The following is a 23,620-nucleotide window of genomic DNA, read 5'->3' on the forward strand; positions in this document are numbered from 1 at the left end:
ATTTCCTAATTGCATTTTTAGATTGTAATTGTATTTATCCTTTGTATACATGTGTATACAAACTATTTTAAAATAAATTTCATTTGGTCGGGGCCGGCCTGTGGCTCACTCGGGAGAGTGCGGTGCTGATAAATTTCATTTGGTGGCTGATGAGTTTTATGCATTAGAATTGGATGGTGATAAGAGGTCACTGGTCTTGTAAATATCCCTAGAAATTAGGAAATTACTTAGAGATCATGCCCTTTTGACTGCATTCACTCTCAACTTGGAAACAGTTTAGCTTTCACCCTTCTCCACCCTTCCGCAAAGTGTTTTGAAAAATCTAGTGTCAGTGAATAAAATCTGAAAATTTGAGGTTTATTTTTCTTTAAAAGTATAAACTGGGTGTTAGTATTTTTCAGACAATTAAGTACTAACATCTGAGGGCTTGGTTATAGTTCTACTGCTGCTGATTAGGTATTCCTCAGTGGTGATTAGTGAATGTAAAAATGCAATCATTTGGTAGGGCTTAATCACTCATATGATAGAGAAGTTAGTTGCCCAGAAAGAGAAATTGAAGCTTGTATAACTTCCATTAGCCTTATTTTTTTAATAGCAAAAAAAATGAGAAAAAATTTTAACTAAATTAGGAATATTGAGTCATATAAGGTAAATTGTAATTTAAAAGATGTAGAGAACCTGGGCAAATACATTTATATGAATATATTGCTACACTATGTATTACATTGTCTGTAGTATAGGTAGCTTATGAATAATTGGCCCTCACTTACCATACCTTAGTCTCTTTCCCTCTGAGAGACCAAGTAAGACGTGCTCCCTGAACAAGGACATTTCCTTCTTTCTTTGTACTGGGTGGCTGAGCCCCCAGAGTTATAGCAGAGGGCAAGGAGGAGGCAGTACCTCTTTTCCTAGGTTTACTGCATTACTGAAGGTTGAGAAGGAGACATATGGCTATACCTTTTTTTACACAGAACATATGAAGCAAAGGGAGAGTGGAGTGCATGTATTTGGGCAATACTGTATTCTCTTCTGGTGGGATGGGTTCTAGGGCCTGGGACCTGAGAGTGAGGTCTAGAGAGTGGATTTGAGCAACTTGGAATGATGACTAGGGAAGTCTGTATAGAGACACCAGCTAGCTGTTCAGGCCAAGCATTGCAGGGAACCCTGACTTTGCTAGGTTCAGGGCTTGTTCTTCACACGTATGGTTCAGAAGCTTAACTTTGTAGGCCTCTCCAGAGGATCAGCTTCTTGGGGATTATTTTACACTAATCGAATTCACAATTGCTGTTATATAAATCAAAATGCTATTTCTACACCAGCCTTCCATCCCAGTTTTTTGGGTCTTCACACACTGCTTCTTTGTACAGTCAAGGCCTAGTAGTGGAGATGATAAATAACCCTCAGCCCTTGCATAGCAGGACAGCCCAGGGTGCAATTTCAGAGAAGAAGATGGTTGCTACTTCTCAAGTGTGCCCAGGTATTTCTGTTCTGATTATTTATTGCTGTATAACAAATGACGGCAAAATTTGTAGGCTTAAAACTTTACTCTGTCTCCTGGTTTCTGTGGGTCGGGGATTTGGGAAAGGCTTAGCTGACATTTCTGACTCCTTCAGTAAGATAATGGCTACAGCTGGGACAACTGGGGACTGGTCAACACCTCAATCTTCTAGTCATCTCAGGGTCTCTTCGGGGCTGCTCTCTGTATGGGACAGTTTAAGCTTTCTCACTGCATGTTGGCCTCCAGGCAGTTGGATGTGCTTACCTAGCACTACACCTTCTAGTCAGCAAGTAAGAAGCTGCCTTAAATGTCACATAGGATATTATTGAATAGCATCATTTTCGCCACAGTCACAATAGTTAAGGGGCAGGACATAGGCCCCATGTGTTGATGGTTGGAATATCATTGTCCTGATCTCATTATATTACTCTGAGAAAAAATTTCAAAAAATAAAAAAAAAACCAGTATAGCAGAAAGATTATAATTTTGAGCCACTACTTGTTTTAAAAATACATTTTCAATGTTTGGATTGTAGGAATATTGTAATACGGTCCAGCTGGATTCTGGGATAGATTACCGGAAAAGGGAACTCCCTGCTGCAGGAAAACTCTACTACCTGTAAGTTTTTTTGTTTTTGTTTTTAACTTTAATTTTCTAAGTTTAATGTCTAATAATTAATCATGAAAAGATGAGAAAAATAAAGTAGTGTAATTATTAGAATGCGAAAGGCTAGTTCTGAAGCGCATGATTTTTAAACTACAAAATGTTATCATGTTAACTTCTTTAAACTGTGTTTTTACCATCCATATTTGCATCATTTATAATGTGTGATTGGATGAAACACTAATTAGTTTTTTGGGGAGGAGTGATGACAGAGGATTAGAAAGTAATGAGTATCCTCTTATAGAAGACTCTAATATTAAGAGAATATCTTTAATGTGCTAAAGTAATTAATTATTTGTGGACAGCTTCTGACAAGTGTGCCGTTTCCCAGAAATTGTTGTTTTATTTTGTCAGACAATCTGTTTGTATTTATCATTATTGATTCACTTTCATACATACACAAATACAACTGGATATATTTTTGTGTGTTAAAAGCTAATATTCTCTTGAGTAGAAGCAACTTATAGTAATAGATATCCTCAGCATGTGCAGTTAATGCTGAAAACAAATATAGTTTGTTTTTAAATGTCATGTGTGAGAACGTGAAAAGGAAAATGTGCTTTACATAGTGGGTTCTTAGTAAATAGATCTGTCTAAAGCTAATTGTAACTTAACTCAAAAGCATGTTTCTGGTAATTTAAATTTTGATGATAATGTGCATATGAGAGGTTGAGAAAAGTTCTTGTCTCTGCCACCTTGTAAGTAGAAGTACTTTACTGTTTTTGAAGCAGAAATTAGTTGGAAAAATCACATAATTAAAATTGCGTATTTTACAGTGTACCAAGGGGACTATTTCACTTTATTATTCAGATTCTCATGATTATTATAGGAGGTTCTTCATCTACCATTAAGTACTTTGTCTTTAAAGTGCTTTATAATTTAAAAAATTCTTATAGCACTTTTTTTCTGCTTTAACTTGGACTTTTTCTTCCCAGTTTCTTTTAAGTTTGTGTTTTCTGGTTATTTTATTTTTCTGATATTCTCAATCTTTCTCTGATTCTTTGCTACTATTTCTTGATATTCCAGAAATGTGGTACTTGTAAATTAATTTATTATTATGCTCTTTATTCTTTTTCAAGGGAGGTAATTCTTGTTTCCTGTTTTCTACAAAGTATATCCTTATGTAGAAGAATTAAATTATTTTTTGAGACATTCTTTAAATAAAGATGGTAGACTGGGTCTAAATCATGAAATTGTTTCATGGTGCCACAGAGGTCTTAGAATTTCCTGGAAGCAAAAAGGCTGCTTTTGCTTAGAGAATAGCCATTTTCTCTCTCTGACTTACCCTGTGTTGCCCCTTCCTCTTCCTAATGTAAGTAATATAGTTCTAACTCAGTGTAATTCAGTTTTTATCTTAAAACATGCACTGGAGGAAAACAGACTCTAGCAGTGTCCCAGAGTACAGGAAACTAGAATCTGCAAAGGATACCATGAAACTCTGAAACAGCTTTCTTTAAGAATATATAAATTTATTTAATCCTCAAGGAAGGTAGATTTGTTCATGAATTTAACATCACAAAGTCTTGACCATAGTCTGATAACCAAGAATAAAGAGCCTGGGGGCACACCCCAGTCAGAGGACAAGGCAGATGTATATGTATCTGCAGGGGTCAAGGGAAGACAATCCCTTCAACCACCTAAAGGTTCTCTGAAAAAACACCTAATAATAGAGATTAATATGAAGAAAAGGCATAACAAATTTTATTGTATCATAGTTTTATGTGACACAGGAGCCTTTAGAATGAAGACCCAAAGATATAGGGAAAACTGTCCATTTTTATGCTTAGGTTCTATGAGACAGCATGGCCGCATAGAAATGTGACTGGACAAGAAAGGATAATCTAATGCTAATAGACTGAAGGGAGAAACCCAGCAAGGCCTGTCTGTTCAGATTCTTCTTGGTCTCTCTGTGTAGCATTCATTCTTCTGGAGTATCAGGCAGGACCCTTTCTGAAATGGGGATCTTATAATCTGCAATCAGACACGGTAGGTCAGAGAATTTCCTTATGGTACCTCCAAGACAGAAAGGCCGGGGAAGGTTAGAGTATATCTGTGACCTGCCTTGGGGAGGAGGGATTCTAGTTTTTGTGGCTTGCCTCAAGGGTGAATGAGGCTGAGAGACAGGAGGACAGGAGAAGGTCAGAGGAAAACTTTGCTTTTGAGGCTGCTTCTAAGTCCTTTACTTTGGGATATGGCCTTCTGGGTCTTAATGTATCCCTGAGGAGAATTAGGAATAAAAATCATCTCAGAAATGGGAAAATAATATTAGATATCAAGACAGGATGCTAGAGATATACATTATATTATTTCACACAAGCACTTGGGTAGATCTTCTTTCATGACAGAATAAAAGAAAATTTTCCAATGTCATGTTAATATTTCTGATTTAATTAGGTTTCTTTTTATCTTACTCTTATAGGAAAAACTTGCTAATTTTCTCCCTGCAACAGAATTTAATGCGCTATGCTATATATTGTTCTATTAAAACATGTGTTTCTCTTTATTACTCTCTGGCCAAACATCTGGAATTGGTTTCTGAATATGTAAGTCCAGACTACACCCTTGTCAATTTCACTGGCACCCCATGGGCCTGAAAAGAAAAACAAAATTCTAGCTTCCTTCCAGGGGAACGCCAAGCAGGTATATAACTACAAGGTATAATTCAAGTAGAATCCCAAGTTACCTTAGTATTTTATTAGTCTAACTTTCCAAAGTTAATTAAAAATGTCCAAAAATACAATCCAAATAATATCAAGAATTACCAGAGATTTAAAGCACTACTCAAAAAGTTGATATGGAACAATTTCTATAGTTCATAATATTGTCTGGGTTCCACAAGAACTAATTCACACAAGACATGGTGTAATTTTCTATTTCAGATATAGTTTTATATCACATTAAATTTAGAAATCCTCGTGTACTTTTGCAAGTAATTTCCAGATGTCTTTGGCGCCATCCCATGAGGTTTTTAATCTCATATACAACAAGCTCAGAAAATTTAAATTTAGCAAATTACAAGCCACAGAGAAATTGAGTGCAAATGTCCATACTTTTACATAGATTAAAACACCCCATGGTTGCTGAATTTTTCACTCGGAGGTAACTGCATGATCACCCTGGAGACAGGCGCAGTCATTTTCTTCCTGGTTGCTTGTGGATAAGGCTCAATTAGATCCTCACGTGTGGAATATGGCTTGCCAAAATCCAGACAGGTCAATCAAGCACTGGGCTTCCTGTTTGCATCTGGGTGGGAGCTTGGACCAGTAATTTATTTTGAACTGCCTGGTGTTTGTCAAGGGTGGCCCCATCTCATGCCTTCCAGAGAATGTAGCTGCTTCCGATTAGCTCTCTCCTAGGGGCTGGTGATACGAGAGGTTACCATTCTGTATATGCAATGAGCATGTCTTTTCAAACGGAAACACCACTGCTGAGAGGTCCATCACATGCTGTCCCAGGCCATTTTGTTGTCACTTTTGTGAAGAGTTACAGGCCTCCTGGAGAGTATAGTTCAGGTCACCTTGGACTCCCCCTTACTCTGTCTCTTTTTCATTCAGGAGCTGAGTAGTATAGATTCTTTTTTCTACTGTCTTTTGAAGGATCTGGGGTGGAAGGATGTTTCCTATTCTAACACCATACCTCTGCCAATACTCACATACAAACACCCCACCCTCAGTGCAGACATCATGACTTCAAGAGAAGATTTTGAACTGAACAAAAAGGTGGTGGTGATTGGGGGTGTTTTACTCCATTTTGTGTTGCTATAACAGAAATACCTGAGACTGGGTAATTTATAAAGAACAGAGGTTTATTTGGCTTATGATTCTGGGACAGCTGCATCTGGCGCGGGCCACAGGCTGCTTCTATTCATGGCAGAAAGTGGCAGGCAGCCAGCAGGTACAAGCAGATCACATGGCGAGAGCAAGCAAGAGAGAGAGAGGGGAGATGCCAGGGTCTTTTAAACAACGAGAGCTCTCGGGAACTAATAGAAGGAGAACTCACTCATTAATCCCTCCTCCCCCAGGGAGAACATAAATCCATTCATGAGGGATCCACCCCCATGACTCAATCACTTTCCAACACTGCCACATTGGGGATCAAATTTCCACATGAGTTCTGGGAGGACAATACATCCAAACTTCAACAGGGGGAGACAGGCATTGGACCTGGGATTTTATTTTGCCCTACTTAAGAACTAATAGGTTTGTCTTATTATTTTATGGATGCTGGCGGAAGACACAAGAAACATGGGTAAGAAACAAAGAATTTCGTTAGTACAGATAGCAGCATGAGCATCAGCATGTTGTCAGTTCCCTCCTTGTTTCTTAGTCCCATGGGGTGGGGGCAAGAGAGTTTTGCTGAGAGCCCACATGATTCCTGCACAAGCAGTGAATTTTGTTATAGGAAAGGAGCTTACTGAATCTACTGTTTTATAGCCGGAGTAGGCAAGTCTGCTTTTTTTTTCAAAGGAGACACTGTCTTATCTTTCAAGGCTGCTCACTGTAAACACAACCTTGAGAAATGGTCAGGGCCTTGCATTGTTGGCATACTCAGCAAGAAGTGTAGGAGAATCCATAGAAGACTGTCTCTCCCAACAGGGGACATTTACCAGACTTAGACCTTAAACCAGGCTTGCTCCTTTTATTTCAGTTGGCTCCTATCCATTGAAGTCATCCATAACTTCAACAAAATTATATCTGAAGCACCTTATTCAGTTAATTAATATTTCAACTAAATTAACTTAAGACCATTTCAATTTCATTTATATGGGGATTATGGATCATCCTGAAAGTGATAAAAAAATATAATTTACAACTTATAGACATAGCCTGAATATTCACATATTTTTTATTTGGATAGTACATACATTCATCCATCCTTTGGACAGATTTCTTTCTTTTTTTTTTAAAGATGACTGGTAAGGGGATCTTAACCCTTGGCTTGGTGTTTTCAGCACCACTCTCAGCCAGTGAGCTAACCGGCCATCCCTATATGGGATCCGAACCTGTGGCCTTGGTGTTAGCAGCACCGCACTCTCCTGAGTGAGCCACGGGCCGGCTTGTTTGGACAGATTTCAAAAAGAAACTTCTTTTTAAATATTTTTACTAATGGAAGTTTCATGTCTCAAGTACTCTTAGTTTTCCACTTGGGAAACATCTATTTCAAATAGAAAATCATTTTGGAGAATATATCTCTGAACACCATTTAAAAAATACAACCCATGCAGCAAAAAATACAGCAAAAAACCACAGCGCTTCAAGGTGATAGCTCTGTTTTAGAAGAAAGGTCTGTGAAAAGCAAGACTGGAGCTCACACCTATTAATATACTCCCACAGTTAAAAGCTTTTATGTTTCTTGCCTTTGATTTTCCTTACAAAAACTTCTCTGCCTCCAACTGAAAGAACCAGATCACTGAAGATTAAAAACATTTCTTAGCTTGATTTTCACATCTTACCATACCTAAAACTTTGGCAGAGATCTAGCTTCTGCCTGGAGGTTGCTACCTCCTGGTTCAGCAGGGTGTCTAGGACATCTTAGAAGGGGCCAGTCAAGAAGAATGGGAAGCTAGTGCTTTCAAAACCTGAACTCCCTGATGGCTTAAAATTGCAAGCATTTATACAGCAAAAATCATGAGTAGGGGTCTCCAGAGTTATGTGGGAATCTGATTGGCTTGCATTAAAGTCAGCACAATTTCTGACGTCTTCAGTAATGTCTTTTTTGGCTTTGTTAGATCTGAGTACATGTGTTTCAGCAGGTCTATGGTCTCTGGTGGTATTGCTTCATCTGCAAAACAAACTTAGGACTGGTGTCAGAGATAACTGGGATCAGAGATGTTATCATAGACTGTTTTTCAAGGAACAAACATCTTGTAACCCTAAATCACTACCAATTATGATTATCATTATTTTGTGTTTAACTGGCTACATTTTTCTTTAAGGTAAGCCGGACATTCTTTAGGCAACGTCTCATACACTTTTCACTCTTGTAAGCTCCCACACTTGTTTTTTGAGACGTACATGCTTTGCTGCCTTGCTATACTGCTTTACCGTAGTAGCTACAGGCTAACTCTTAAACTAAGCAAAATACATATTTCCAATCTTAAACATGAATTCAAATTAAATCTGTGGCTGTTGGTTTCAGAAAGACAACCAGGAAAGTGTATAGCAGCAAAAGGTGTTCATTTTGTACAGATTTCAGTATCAGCTTCCATCAGTCAGGTCAGCACTCCTTTGGTGTTGTTTCTTGAACTGTAATTGATGATAGCATATCACAGTGTTTGTTTTCCAGCATGCCAGACAGGAGCAGTTGGCCCATCATTTCCAGCTAAACATATTGAGAAAGTGTCCAGTTCCATGGCATATTCATCTAGTAAGGTGTAAATAATATTGTGTATATATATGTGTGTATCTATGTGAGTAGATAATATGTATACTTCTACATGTAAAAGGGCAGAAGAAACTTTTTAGATTTCCTTAGAATTCTCATCTCCTTGTTGTTTCATTTCAAATAGATCACAGTTATAACTAAAGGTCAATCTCCAGCATAGGAAAAGCTGATCTAGCAAAAGCCCTAGATCTTTAGTTATTAGCTATTACCTTTTTTAGCTATTAAAACTCCTTGGCCTCTCTTTCCCATGTGGATGTGATCATCTTTTTCTCCTGAAGAGGGCTAAGAGCTTTTTACTCTCCAATTTCTTTATCTTTATTGTTTCGTTTTTTTATATCTTTGATCATGGGCTAGCCGGTTAGCTCAGTTGGTTAGAGTGCAGCCTTGTAACACCAAGTTTAGAGTTCGGATCCCCATACTGGCCAGTACTGGCCAGCCACCCCCCCAAAATACATAAGTAAATAAATAAATAAAACTTTGATCATTATAGCCTTTCTGAAATTTTATGAGAAAAAAATTTTTTTTAGATCTACCAAGTTTCAGTTCTACATGTTATGCCCTATGCCACTGATATATTTGGGGGAAAATGCAATACATAGATTTGATAGAAGTTTTATATGGAGTTTGTACCTGAGAAGTGGGGGTGAAGGTCTGAAATTTGAGAGCTAAAGGTGTTAGATCCCACTTTCTGCGTTAGACACAGGTCAAGGTTAATGGAACCAGGTAAATTACTCTCCAGGTGATTGAGAAGAGTGGGAAATTTAGAGACTGAAATGGATCTCTGAACAGTCAATTAGGGCTTTGAGTGATTGAGAAGATAAATACTAGGACAAAATCCATTCTAACAACTGATTCCGTTATGTAAAACAAACCTACAGGATTTGAAATGCAACCAAGTCTGTTTTATATTTAAGGCATGTATAAACCAACTTAATTTTAGACCTGCCTCCAGCCCCAGATTATGTTTGGTATGAGAACAAAGAACTGTACAGCATGAATGCACAAGGAATCAGTAGAGTGAGAAGGCTCACTGCCAGGGAAGTTTGGCAAAGAACTCTAAGAGGAAGGGGAAATTTCTTCGTCGAATCAACTTTGGCTCTCTGGAATAGAGACCATGGAGAGAGAGGGACTAAGGAAAGCCAACCCTATTCTACTTGTTGATACCTTAACAAGCTGTTGATTTTTGAAAGGGGATAAAGGAGCAAAGTGTGGGTAGCATTCTGTTCCCTTGAGTCAATCCTAATGAAGTGGGAGGTTCTTGAAGAAATTAATTTCCATTTAAATTCATGTGTGACCCTCTTCCAGAAACCTCCAAGTGTTTTGGAATTTTCTTTGAGAATTTCAAATGATCCAGCAATAATAAGGTCTTTTTTGACATGTTCTATTTCTTTGAGCCTAAGTTTTATGTTGAATGCCTGATTTCAGCTGTAGAAATTTTCTCAAAATCAGAATGATTACTTTCCTTTCTGTTTACTAATTTAATATGGAAAAATAGATCATGATTCTCATACTCCCAAAGCAATCAGGCTTTTAATCTAGGGTACTGTACTCACAGGGTTCCTGTAGGAGTTGATGCCAAATTTCCTGGCAGCTAAACAGTGGTTGGTTCTAGGGCTTTTCTGACTTAAGGACACAGTGGTACTACTCAACAGAAAATAGAAACCTTCCCCTCCACTGCAGTTTCTGAGCTTAATAAGAAGTGACAGAAACAATGAAATGGGTGAGTTTTACCCAAGCATTGCGGAACAAAAGAAAAGGAGCCTTGCTCTGCTTGGGCTTCCCCCGACACCTCCTTACCCCCTGAAAAAAAAATTTGAAAAGAGTGACTCTGCTTTCTTATCAGAAATGGCCTTAATTCTCTTACTGTGGTCAACTTTTGATTGTCTGTGGGCAGATTTCTTTTTTGCATCTTATCTGTACAAAGGCCTGTTTTATAGTAACATTCCACCAATGGGGCAATTACCCAGAGTCAAGCTGTTTCACAGGAATTAAAGTAAGTCGCTTAAATTCTTTATCCCTACTCAGTTTCTGTCTCTCCTCAGGAAAGGAAAGGCAGTGTGATTCTTAGCATCTGAGCTTAATTTTTTATTTTCTCCTAATTTTGATGCTGCCCAAGTCAACCTTCCTCAAGATAGGCCTCTTTGTGGTTAAAATGGAACTACACAAAGCTGAACAGGACATTTTCTTCCATGCTATGTGACATTTTATTCTTAAAGCTCCAAAAGGAAACTCTGAATTTAGCTTCTTTTTTTATACTAAAAAAAAATAATGATAAATTTAGTGCCATCTTCATGGTGTGGCCTTTCTATGTGACTACTGTTGACTACCAGGTATCTACTTTCTAAAATTTTACTGCTTAGGCTGGAATATTTTTCAATTATGTATTTTGAGTTTAATTTTAATTGCTATTTGTATTTTTATGTAATCTATATTCTTGTGTATTTTTTGTACACTTATTTTCTGAATAGGCCTATTGTCGACACCAGGTCTTGTGTCCCAGACACTTGATTTTTTAAAAACTAGCTGAGCTGGCTGTCTTTATAGCTTCATAGGCATAGCTTTATTGCTGAATATAGATTTTTGGTGTAAGGTAATGTTGCTGTCTTTTAAAATAGTTTCACTACAAAACTAACAAGAGGGCCCTGGAATAATAGACTTACTTCAGCTTTTCTCTGTTTTAAATGCCTTTTTTTTCCCCTATTTTGAAGTTAAAGACATTTTCTCTAGCTGAAGTTTTTTGAAAAAGTTGTACTTTAAATTTCCTACTTAAAAATTCAAGAGATCGTAGGTGTTTTGAAGAATGGATTTTAAAATTTTATGTTAATCGTAGCATTTTATTCAGAAAATGTTTCTGGTTTACTAATTTGTTAATTAATTTACATTTGTATTTTTGTGCCCCACCCATGTCCAAAAATAATTTGAGGTAACTGACGTTGAAGTCATTTATAATATATCCACCATAATCATTAAAATGGAAGAGATAGAAAATGCCAAATGTTGGCAAGGCTGTGGAGCAAGTGGAACTTTTTGTACATCACTGGTGGTAGTATAAATTGCTACAACCACTTTGGAAACTGTTTGGCAGTATCTGCTAAGCTGAACATAGCATGACCAACCCCGTGAGCAGCAATTCTACTCCTAGCTATATGCCCAACAGACGTGTACACATAAGTTTATCAATAGGTTAACCAAAAGGCTTGTACTAGAATGTTCACAGTAGCACTATTCATAGTAGCCCCAAACTGTAAACTACACAAATGCTCATTGTTATATAATGAATTTGAGTTCCCCTAAAATTCACAGGTTGAAACCCTAATCCCCAGTGTAACTATATTTGGAGATAGGGCCTTTAAGAAGATAATTAGTTTAAGGGAAGTCATAAGGATAAGGCCCTAATCCAATAAGATAGGTATCTTTATAAGAGAAAGAGACACCAGGAGTGTGCACACAGAGAGGAAAGACCATGTGAGGACACAGTGAGAAGGTAACTATCTGCAAGCCAGGAATAGAGCCTTTACCAGAAACTGACCCTGATGGCACCTTGATCTTGGACTTTCAGCCTCCAGAACTGTGAGAAAAAAATTTCTGTTGTCTGAGGTACCCAGTCTGTGGCATTTTGTTATGGCAGCCCTAGCAGACAAATACACTCATCAATAGTAAAATGATAATAAATTGTGGTATTTTCATACAACAGAATACACTGCAGCAACAAAAATAAACAAACTACTTAATAGTAATTAAAATTAAGTACTACTTCAGTTTCATCTACACACATTGATGTAGATGAAACTGAAAAGCATAATATTAAGTGAAAGAAGCCAGACACATGTTAATAAGGGAAATGAGCTTATAGGAAGCAATATGTACCTTACAGTCAACTTGAAATTGATTTAGGACACATTCTTAATGATTTGACCAATGTCAGTGCAAAATGAAAGATATTTTCCTACATTTGGAATATCTGTTAACCAGCAGAGATCACAACTTTCAGATAGGGAAATTAATTTTCTGTATTTTAAAAATCTTTAGTTTTAAAAATGATGACTTTTGCATATTAAATATTTGAGGTACTTAAATTTAAAAATTATTTTTGTTTAGTATGTTGTGTTAATGTTTCTTATGTTTTCTACTTCAAATATCTGTATCAGGTAGAGATCACTTTTACATGTTATTGAAATATGTATTCTTGTCATAGTATACCAATTTAATATAGCAATAAGCCATACATTTATTATTATATTGTTGTTTTACAGAAAACTGCTGAAACTTTTGGTATAATCCTATGATAGAGAAATGACTCATTGTTTATTATTATGGGCACTCATTGTTTGAAAACGCATAAAGTGTTGTGATAAATACAGAGTAATTTGTGGTTTAAGGAATTTTCAGGAAATTTTCACGTTTTTGTATTTTGTACAGAGTTTATAGTTGCTATCAGCAGGAGGGTTGGTTGGAGCACAGTTTCCTGGGCCTTCTAGAAGCAGAACTCTTCTCCCTTGTTCTGATAGAGCACACCCTTGAGTTTCATCCTGAGAAGGGTGCGTGGGAAGTGTATTTTATGAGGGCTCACATGCCCAAAAATGTCTTTATTTTACTTGGTTAATAGTTTGATTGGGCATGGATAGTCTGACAATCATGTTCCCTCAGAATAATTTAGACACTATACCATGATCTTCAAGCTTCTATTATTGTTCTTGCAAAGTTTGATGTGAATCATTTTCTGACATTTTATATTTGACTTGTTTTTTTACCTCTAGAAGCTTTTAGTGAATTCTCTCTTTGTTTCTAGTTTCCTGAAATTTCCTGACGATGTGCCTCAGAATGGAGCCTTTTTTCCATTCTTTGTGCTTGGTATTCACTGGACCGTATCAACTTAGAAAGTTATTTCCTGCAGTTCTAGGAAATTTCATTTTATTTTTTCTTTGACTCTTTCCTTCTTTTCTTTCTCCATATTCTTTGGATCTCCTCCTGGTTATATTGAAACATGTGATTGATCTAATTTTCTTTCATTTTCTCATCTATTTCCCCTCTTTTTTGTACTATTTTCTGAAAGATCACCTCAACTTTTTCTTCCAATCCTTTTCCAGAATTTGTGACTTAGCCATCATATTTAGAGCTCTTTCTTATGTCGTAGTTGTTCTATCGGTTTACAGCATCCTTCTTTGTTTTATGAATGCAATATCTTCTTCTGTCTGGGCATATTAGAGTATATTTTTCCCCTTCTGCTCTCTGTATTTTTTTCTTTCTTTTTTTTGGCGGCTGGTTGGTACAGGGATCTGAACCTTTGACCTTGGCGTTATTAGCACTACACTCTCCTAAGTAAGCTAATCAGCCAGCCTGCTGTCTGTATTTTTATTTTGCTTCCTCCAAGATCCATTTTTTAAAAAAAATTTTTCCTATTTCTTTATATTGGTCTTTGTCTTTTATCCTAGAGGCGTCCCTTAAATCCCTGGAAATATTTGGTTGTCCATTCACACTTAAGAATGAGGCATTAAAAAGCTGATTAGAAGTTCTGGATTGGGCTGGCCATTTAGTTCAGTTGGTTAGAACATGGTGTTATAACCCAAGGTAAAGGATTTAGATCCCCATACCAGCCAGTTGCCAAAAAAAAAAAGTTCTGTGTGCACAAACAGGGTTTTATTGTTGGTGGGCTTTGTTGGAGGGTGATAAGGTGGCTGGTTACCTTTTTCACTGGAGAAACCCAAATGTCAGTATCTGCAAGTCTTTCTTTTGGCTGTTCCATTTCCTCCAGAAGGAAATAAATCTTTCTGTCTGCTTCCTGGGATAGACGCTTTGATGGCATGGTCTTGGATGCTGAAGAGGTGAGGGCAGTTGGTTTCACTGTTCTTGTATGTAGGATTTCAGTATAGTATCTCTCCCCGTTTATTGTTAAAACTGCCCCAGCTGGTAAACTAACCAATTTCTGCTGGAATGAGAGGAGCAGCAGGAATCTAGCTGTCAGGTAGAGGCAGGGAATCTAAGAACTGCTTTTGTTTTAATTTCAAATGATGCCCTGTTTCCAGCCTGACCCCTCACCTGTATATTCAGATATATCTGGTAATGCCAAGCCTTTGGAGGGTTCTTTGGCGAGAACTGGCTCGCTTTATTTTGGCTCACTACCCCATCTCTCACCTTCTGATTTCTCAGTCTACTCGGGTCCTGCTCATGCAACTAAGGAAAGCAATGCCAGTCTCTCCTTCTTCTAGACTCCTCTAATCTTTCCAAGTGATTCTGTTAGAGAACCCTTCCTTCATCACTTGCCTTTGGGGAGGGTAAATCACCCTCTTGTCTTCCAAGGGGAAGGGAGGGAAGAGGCTCTTATCACAAATACTGCACACAAAGGCCAGTGACTCCTCATCCCTTTCCCTCTCCTTATAAAGACACTGTGTTGTGAGGAAGAATGAGGAGGAAGGGCAGTGATTGTCATGGGTAAGTGTGAGGGCAGGAGTCTGGACCCAGTCATTGGTGGCTCATTGGAAGTTCTCTTTGGAAAGCTGGGGATACTTAGCACTTCTAGACACCACTTTGTGCCTTACCTGTAATTCTAGGACAAGAGGGAAAAGTTGCACTTAAAAATTGCTTAATATTCCATTGTATGGGTATAACCAAAGTCCCCATCATTGGATATTTAGGCTCTTTTTCACTTCTGTGATATTAGAAGCAGCGTCGCAGTGAACATCTTTGTAGTGGTTAACCATTATTATTTCCGTAAATGAAATTGCTCTGAGTGGAATAGCTGGGTGTTATGATGTGCTTGTTTTTAGTGCTTTTATTATATATTCTCTGGTTACCCTGAAATCTTGTACCAGTTTTACAGTCCTGCCAGCAGTACATAAGAGTGTCCTTTTTTCTCATAGCTAGGCTTGCTTGGGGTATTTTATCTTTTCCTTATCTCTGCCAGTATGGATGGAAGAATGGCATCTTTTAATTTTACTTGCATTTATTATTACTAGTAAGAAAGAATGATTTTACATATACTTCTTGTCCATTGAACTATTTTTTAATGCAATTTGCCTGTTTGAGTCCTTTGACAGTTTTTATGTTGGGCTATTCAACTTTTTTATCTGTTGGAATTTTTTTATGCACTGATAATCATATGTCATAAATGTTGCCACTATTTCCCAGTTTGGTATTGCCTTATTTATTTTATTTATAATACTTTCTGTTATACAGGAAGTTTACATTTTTATGTATTCAGATTAGGTAAATAGCTTAATTCTCTGAGTTTCAGTGTTCTGTAAAAAAGGGATAATAATAACCTACATAGTAAGGTGGGAGGATGTAAAGGTGAATTAAATGCTACATAATAGTTCAGCAGATGATAGCTTTTATTATTGTTTGTGTGACACATTGAAATATTTCAGAATCATCTAAAATTTTTAAGAGAATTGCAAAACATACTCAAAGATGTTTAAACTGGATATGAAAATGGATAATAAATGCAATTGAATCTTGTAGGCTATTATAGACAGGAAAGTTTTTGATTTTTTGCTTTTGGCTGCTGGCTGGTATGGAGATCGAAACCCTCGACGTTGCTCTTATAGACAGGCAAGTTTTAATTTCTTACTTTACTTTTCTAATTCTCAAACGTAAAAAAATGTAACGAACGCTGAGTGAGAAGAGTTTCTATATCCCCTGAAGTAGGAAAGCCTGAAGTCTGAGTGGAGTGAGAAAATTAGTGCTATAAGTTATTTGTTAAGAGATTATGAATATATGAGGTATTTCAAAAAGTTTGTGGAAAAACTGAATGAAAAGATAATATGAATCTTTCCATGAACTTACTGAAGTACCCTCGTACAGGCATACTTCAGAGATATTGCAGGTTCTGTTCCAGACCACCACAATAAAGCAAATATTGCAATAAAGTGAGTAACACAAATTTCCTGGTTTCCCAGTGCATATAAAAGTTATGTTTGCAGTAGCCTAAGTGTTCAGTAGCATTATGTCTAAAAAAATGCGCATCCCTTAATTAAAAAATACTCTTGCTAAAATATGCTAATGATCTTCTGAGTCTTCCGCGAATCATAATCTTTTTGCTCGTGGAGGGTCTTGCCTTGATGTTGATGGCTGCTGACTGATCAGGGTGGTGGTTCCTGAAGGTTGGGGTAGATGAGGCACTCCCAAAATAAGACAACAATAAAGTTTGCCACATGAATTTACTCTTCCTTTCATAAAAGATTTCTCTGTATCATGCAATGTTGTTTGATAGCATTTTACCCACAGGAGAACTTATTCAAAATTGGAGTCAATCCTTTCAAACCCTGCTGCTGCTTTATCAATTCAGTTTATGTGGTATTCTAAATCCTTTTTTGTCATTTCAACAATGTTCATAGCATCTTTACCAGTAGATTTCTTTTCAAGAAACCACTTCCTTTGCTCATCCTTAAGAAGCCACTCCTCCTTCCTTAAAGTTTTATCATGAGATTGCAGCAATTCAATCACATCTTCAGGCTCCACTTCTAATTCTAGTTCTCTTGCTATTTCTGTCACATCTGCAGTCACTTCCTCCACTGAGTTTTGAACCCCTCAGGGTCATCCATGAGGGTTGGAATCACCTTCTTCCAAACTCCTGGTAATGTTGCTATTTTGACCTCCTCCCATGAGTCATGAATGTTCTTAGTGGCATTTACCATAGTGATTCCTTCCCAGAGGTTTTCAATTTACTTTGTCAGATCCATCAGAGGAATCACTATCTTTGGCAGCTATAGCCTTACAAAATGTATTTCTTAAATAATGAGGCTCAAAGTCAAAATTACTCAGGGCCGGCCCGTGGCTCACTCGGGAGAGTGTGATGCTGATAACACCAGGGCCACGGGTTCGGATCCCTATATAGGGATGGCCGGTTGGCTCACTGGCTGAGCGTGGTGCTGACAACACCAAGTCAAGGGTTAAGATCCCCTTACTGGTCATCTTTTTTTAAAAAAAAAATTACTCATTGATCCATGGGCTACAGAATGGATGTTGTGTTAGCAGGTGTGAAAACAGCGTTAATCTCCTTGTACATCTCCGTCAGAGCTCTTGAGTGATGAGGTGCATTGTCAATAAGCAGTAACATTTTGAAAGGAATTTTTTTTATTTATTTTTTTCTGAGTAGTGGGTTTAAAAGATTCAGCAAACCGTGCTGTAAACAGATGTGCTGTCATCCAGGCTTTCTTGTTCCATATAGGGCACAGGCACAGCAGATTTAGTATCAGTCTTAAGTGCGCTAGGATTTTTGAATGGTAAATGAGCATTGGCTTCACCTTAATGTCACCAGCTTCATTTGCCCCTAAAAAGAATCATCCTGTCCTTTGAATTTTTGAAGACAGGCATTGATTTCTCCTCTGTAGCTATGAAAGTCCAAGATGGCATTTTCTTTCAATATAAGGCTGTTTTGTCTCCATTGAAAATCTGTGAAGTGTAGCCATCTTCATCAATGATTTTAGCTGGATCTTCTGGATAACTCGCTGCAGCTTCTACATCAGCACTTGCTGCTTCACCTTGCACTTTTATGATATGGAGATGGCTTCTTTCCTTAAACTTCATGAACCAACCTCGGTAGCCTCAAACTCTTCTTCTGCAGCCTCCTCACCTCTCTCAGCCTTCATAGAATTGAAGAAGGTCAGGGCCTTGCTCTGGATTAGGTTTTGGCCAAAGGGTATGTTGTGGCTGGTTTGATCTATCTAGATCACTAAAACATTCTTCATACTGGCAATAAGTCTCTTTTGCTTTTTCATCATTCATGTGTTCACTGGAGTAGCACTTTTAATTTCCTTCAAAAACTTTTCCTTTGCATTAACATCTTGGCTGTTTGGTGCAAGAGGCCTAGCTTTTAGCCTGTCTCAACTTTTTACATTCCTTCTTCATTAAGCTTAATCATTTTTAGCTTTTGACTTTAAGTGGGAGACATGCGACTCTTCCTTTTACTTGAACACTTACAGGCCATTGGGGTTTATTAATTGGCCTAATTTCAATATTGTCATCTCAGGGGATAGGGAGGCCCAAGGAAAGGGAGAGATATGGGGGAACGAACAGCTGGTTGGTGGAGCAGTCAGAACACACACAACATTTGTGGATTAAGTTCGCCGTCTTATATGGGAACAGTTTGTGGTGCCTCAAAACAATTACAACAGTAACATCAAGATCACTGACCACAGATCACTATAACATGTATAATAATAATGAAAAAGTTTGAAATATTGCAAGAATTACCAAAATGTGACAAGAGACATGAAACAAATACATGCTGTTAGAAAAATGGCACCAATAGACTTGCTCAACACAGGGTTGCCACAAACCTTCAATTTGTAAAAATGCAATATTTGTGAAACTCAATAAAGTAAAGTGTGATAAAATGAGGAGTGCCTGTATTCATTTCCGGTAAGGATTCTTTTCAGGGTTCCCTTATTTACTTTATATCAATCTAGTTACATCTAAAAAAACCAAAAACATAAGATTCCTATTCCCCAGGAGGTCAGTAGGACTTACTTCCTGAGGTCAAGTGCAAGATGGCTTAGGTGGATACAGTCATAAGTTACATAAACTGCTTTTATGAACTGCTTTTATTTTTAAGCCACTTAACACCAATAAAATTTTTTATTTTGCCTTTTTAAATTTCTGAGTAATTTTTATGATAGTATAATAAAATTCTTCTAAAACAATCATAATGAAAATAATTCACATGTAACTTTGCTGTATGTGAAACCATGTACAGCAATTTCATAGATGACTTAGAAGATGTGGCCTGATTAAAATCTAGTGAGCCACATTTTAATAATATAGTATACCAGAGCACACAGTAAAAAAGAAATCACCACCGAGGAAATTTATAAGCAGTTGTTTATTCACCAAATATACTTTTGGAGACCTGTCTTTCATCTTGATTATTTTTCAGAATTTAGTTCTCCCCCTATATTGAGGAATGTGCCTATCCTAAGGAGAGGTTAACTTTCTAAAAGCCAAGCAGACATCCTGGGTGGCTAGCATTGATCTCTCCTTTTTGTGTCCCTTAAAAAGTAGCTCGCTTCTCTGACGGTTGTGCCTGTGTGCACCACCATTGCAATGTGGAGTTGGTTCCAAATGCATTCTTAAGAATGATGTCTAAACATACATGTGCTTGGTGTGGTCACACATTTACATTGGCTTGTGTCATTTCTTTATGGCTTTACAGTTGTTTTTTGTCTTTATAATCACTCTTTCTATAGTGTCATTTTGTTATTTTAATATGGCTCTACTCAAATGTCCTACAAGGCTTTGTGAAAGTCAAATAGCATTCCACCCCCAAAATTAACCATCACAAATGATGTTGTAAAGATCCTTGGAGGTGAAGTGACTATTACTTGGAATGCGACAATTCTAAACCCTTAATAATGACTATATGCTTTGTTGCATTTTAAAGGCATTTGCTCTAGAACAGTTGAAGAATTAGGTGCTCGTGTGTTAAATGCCTGCCACCTGATAATTATCTCAAGGGAGAAATTGGTTTTGTTTAGTTTAAGCTTAATGTAAAAAAAAGATAATCTGTCATATTTAATTTACAATAAGACTTTATTAAGATGGATGTCAAGAATTTAGTTTAATTGCTTCCACAACTAGATAAGAGTGATTTATGTGTCAAAATTAAGCATATTGGCAGGTCATCCTGTATAAGTTTGTATGTAGAGTTGAAGTAAGCTTACATTTTCACTTGAAGTTTTTTTTAACATCATTTATTTCTTCTTCCTGTTTATTTTATTGACTGTTAATTTATCAACCCCTCTTTTTAAAAAAAAAAGTGAGAGGAAAAAAGGCCATAGCATTATCACATTTGTATATGTGGGTTCCCTAAACCATATGGTGATTTCTAATTAGAATACAAAAGATTCTGTGATGAGACTAACTTCATCGTAGCTGTGATGGTGGGTATGACAGAAGGAGAGAGTTTTCTTGAATTTCCAACAAGGACACTTTTGAGAGAAATTGTGTGGTCCTTATACTAGAAGTCTGATAAAGTTATTGATGTGTAGATCAACTTGGTATTTCGAAAGTCGTCATTTAATTCTGGATATTTGATCCTCTCTGTCAGTGGCTTGACTTTATTTTTTTAAAAAGCAGCTTCAATATTTAATTTCACATGTACTCTCTCAATAGAGATTTCAAAGGATACTTTGCTGGATGCTTGACTGCCTTGTTTATTTGCTCTTGTTTTGCATGCAAGAGAGAGCCAGCTTTCTTCTCATTGTGTACACATAGTATTAATGGATTTACTCTGCCTGTATCGTCTCATTACTGGAAACAGCTAGAAGCACAGAAGTCTTTCAGTGTATGCAAATAAGGCAGAATCATCTACCTGAGAGTTAATATTCGCTGCTTTTAAGTGTATTCTAAATCTAATGTTTGTATTTAGAGCATAACATCCTGTTCTCTTTTTTTATGGGCAAAAAGCTAAGCAGGCTCAGGCAGCTGTTTGATGTTGGCTTCAAGTGTTATTAATTTCATATTCTATTATTCTTTTCACTGTAGCACAAGTGAAGCTGATGTGGAGGCTGTCATGGATAAGTTGTTTGATGAGCTGGCTCAGAAACAAAATGATTGTACGTAAGTTAATTTCTCTTGAAAGAGAATACATTTAGAACACAATGCCCAATCTCCACTGACCAATTAATAAGTTCCATTGCTGTATATGGGTTGATGCCATGCTCAAGTGGCAGTCATTGTATCAGCATTTTGTCTAATTTATGTGTTGAATCATGTGCTATTATTCATCAAGCTATGCATTTCCTATCTGTAAGAGATGAATTTTATAGTAATTATCCAGACAAGATTGAGTCTTTGTTCATGTTCCCATAGTAACTAGACCAAGGATTCTAAAAGTGCAAGGCAGAGAGCTACGCCTGAATAAAGCCTGTGGAACCGTTGCCGACTGCACATTTGAAGAGCTGTGTGAGAGAGTAAGTATCCAAGCGCGTCCAGACTCATGGGCCTTTTCACATGTTAAAATACTCCATGTTTTCCTCTCTGCCTGTTTCAGATTTTAAAATACTATTCACAGAGTCAGAACTGACTTAAAAGTCTCACTATTAAGGGAAATACTCATCTATATTTGTCATGTGCTTTTTATAGATATTGGCACAAAATTGGCACTTAGAGGGGCTCTAAAGCAAAATTAGGAACTCAGAGAGAATTGTCAACTGTTGCTGGAAGCAAAAATAAAACTGGTTTTAGGGCCATTTTATAAAAGTCAAACATAAGGGATTTGAAAAAAAATTTCTGAGGTGAGGTTACTGTGTTGGAGAAAGGAAGATGAAGTCATACTACCATGATTCAAGGAAGTGTGCCATAAAAGAATTTCCATTCCTCATACTCATTGCCCATCTGTTATTGCCTTATTATCTGACCTGTTTGGGCCAGGGTCAAAAAAAGTGAATTTCTACAACGTCTGTGTTATATAATAAATAATATATTCAGCAGAAAAAAAAAATGCATGTACACACATTTATTTAAGACCTTTTATTAAGAAAGACCTTGACTGCATAATCATTACAGACACGAATTGTGTCTTTTAAAAGCTCTGGAATTCTCGGTACTCAATAGATAGATTTTTAATATTTTTACTGATTGTAAATCTTGAGAGAAACAAATCCAAATTAGCTATAACTTTAAGCATAATTCCTCGACTGACATGTACAAATTGTCATTCCAGCTGGTCTCTGATTTATTTTGACTTTTAGGTAACTAAAGAAAAGTTGTTTTTCAGTAAGGGGAAAAAGGAAGTCTGTCTTTGTATCTGCCAGCCATTTTATGAGTACTTTTCTTAAAAGCTAGTGACTTAATTACTTCTAACCAGCATAAATTTGTAATTTTTAAACCAGAGAGATGAATCCAATCTGCAGTTATTTAGCGCTTCAGAACCAATGAAATTTAAGATCAGTTGGGATCCTCTGACAGGGTGGTCATGTTGATCTCTGTCGGTGAAAGTCATTCTGGGTGATATGGACATTCAGACTCCTTCCTGCTGGATCAGTCTCATTAAGGTACTAACCTAATGTCTCCAGAAAAAAATTCGATTAAGGCTTCCATTTAGGTTTTACTTATTTTGCCAGAGGAATAAACTTGAGAAGAATCTTCTATATCCAAATGATGAAGTTCCTCCTCTTTCTGCACAGCAGGACCCAGTGGGGAAGGGAAAAGACAGGCCTGTCGAATGCTGGGAGAAGAAGGCAAAGAGGGTCTCTCAGCAGATATTGAGTATTTATTTATATTTTTTTATTTGCTTACTATTACAGGAGACTTAGTACTAGGAAAAGGCCACTTATCAGGGACCATAATCTTCATAGTCTATTTACTTTATGCCTTCATAGAGGTGACTGGGAAGAAGATTGATTAGGACTTTATTGTGAAAAATGAAAATAACACATAAAATAAGTCATTTTTATCTTATTTGACAAAAATATGGATTATAATAGCAACTATGGATTAAACTCTTCGAATAAACAGTGAACAAATTTCTATTTATTTTTGTCATAACTTTCTTAACAAAATTCTAGGATGATAAAATATTACATCCTTCACGATTTGGTTGTTCAATCACATAGGAAATCATTTTTACAAAATATTTAAGGATTTCGTCAGTTTTCTCGAAATCCTCTTTTAATTTGTGAATATGTTAATTTTTTTTTTTTTTTGAAGTTTTTGTAGTGTCATTATCTTCGTTGATTATTTTCTTCCTCAAGTGGCCAGAGCCTCATTCGTTAGTGACTCTGCATGGATAGGTTTGCCATTTATCTACATGGTAATTGTGGGATGTTTACTACATCAGACAAGCGCTGAATGACCCACAAAAGACATTGGCAGGATGAGTGGGGTTAGGACCTAGTATTAAGCTGTGAGGGATGTTTGAGGAAGGACTAAATTTTTAAGTGGTCAGTTTATTTGTGATTATTTTCTTGTTATGATTTTGCATTTCTTTGCAACCTTGTAACTGTGGCAGTTCAGATATTGGATACGTGCATGAAGGGGAACCATTGAAATCATTCAACTTCAGATGTAGCCTAACACTCTTAATTAATTATAATGATCTTATGAGCCAGGCTAAATAGTTCCCAGAAACCATTCAGA

The 23,620-nt window shown here is 36.9% G+C and overlaps 1 protein-coding gene across 3 annotated transcripts in view; it reads left to right on the plus strand.

Annotated features, from left to right (window-relative positions):
• Positions 1–23,620, plus strand: part of AFG1L (AFG1 like ATPase) — a 184,725-nt gene that overhangs the window by 129,738 nt on the left and 31,367 nt on the right. For all 3 annotated transcript variants that reach the window (XM_063097573.1, XM_063097575.1, XM_063097574.1), the window contains 3 exons: positions 2,034–2,116; positions 21,026–21,096; positions 21,353–21,453. In XM_063097573.1, coding sequence (XP_062953643.1) covers positions 2,034–2,116; positions 21,026–21,096; positions 21,353–21,453 — 255 coding nt within the window. The remainder of the gene's footprint in view (positions 1–2,033; positions 2,117–21,025; positions 21,097–21,352; positions 21,454–23,620) is intronic.

This window comes from Cynocephalus volans, chromosome 5 (assembly GCF_027409185.1).
Source record: "Cynocephalus volans isolate mCynVol1 chromosome 5, mCynVol1.pri, whole genome shotgun sequence".
Taxonomy (NCBI): Eukaryota; Metazoa; Chordata; class Mammalia; order Dermoptera; family Cynocephalidae; genus Cynocephalus; species Cynocephalus volans.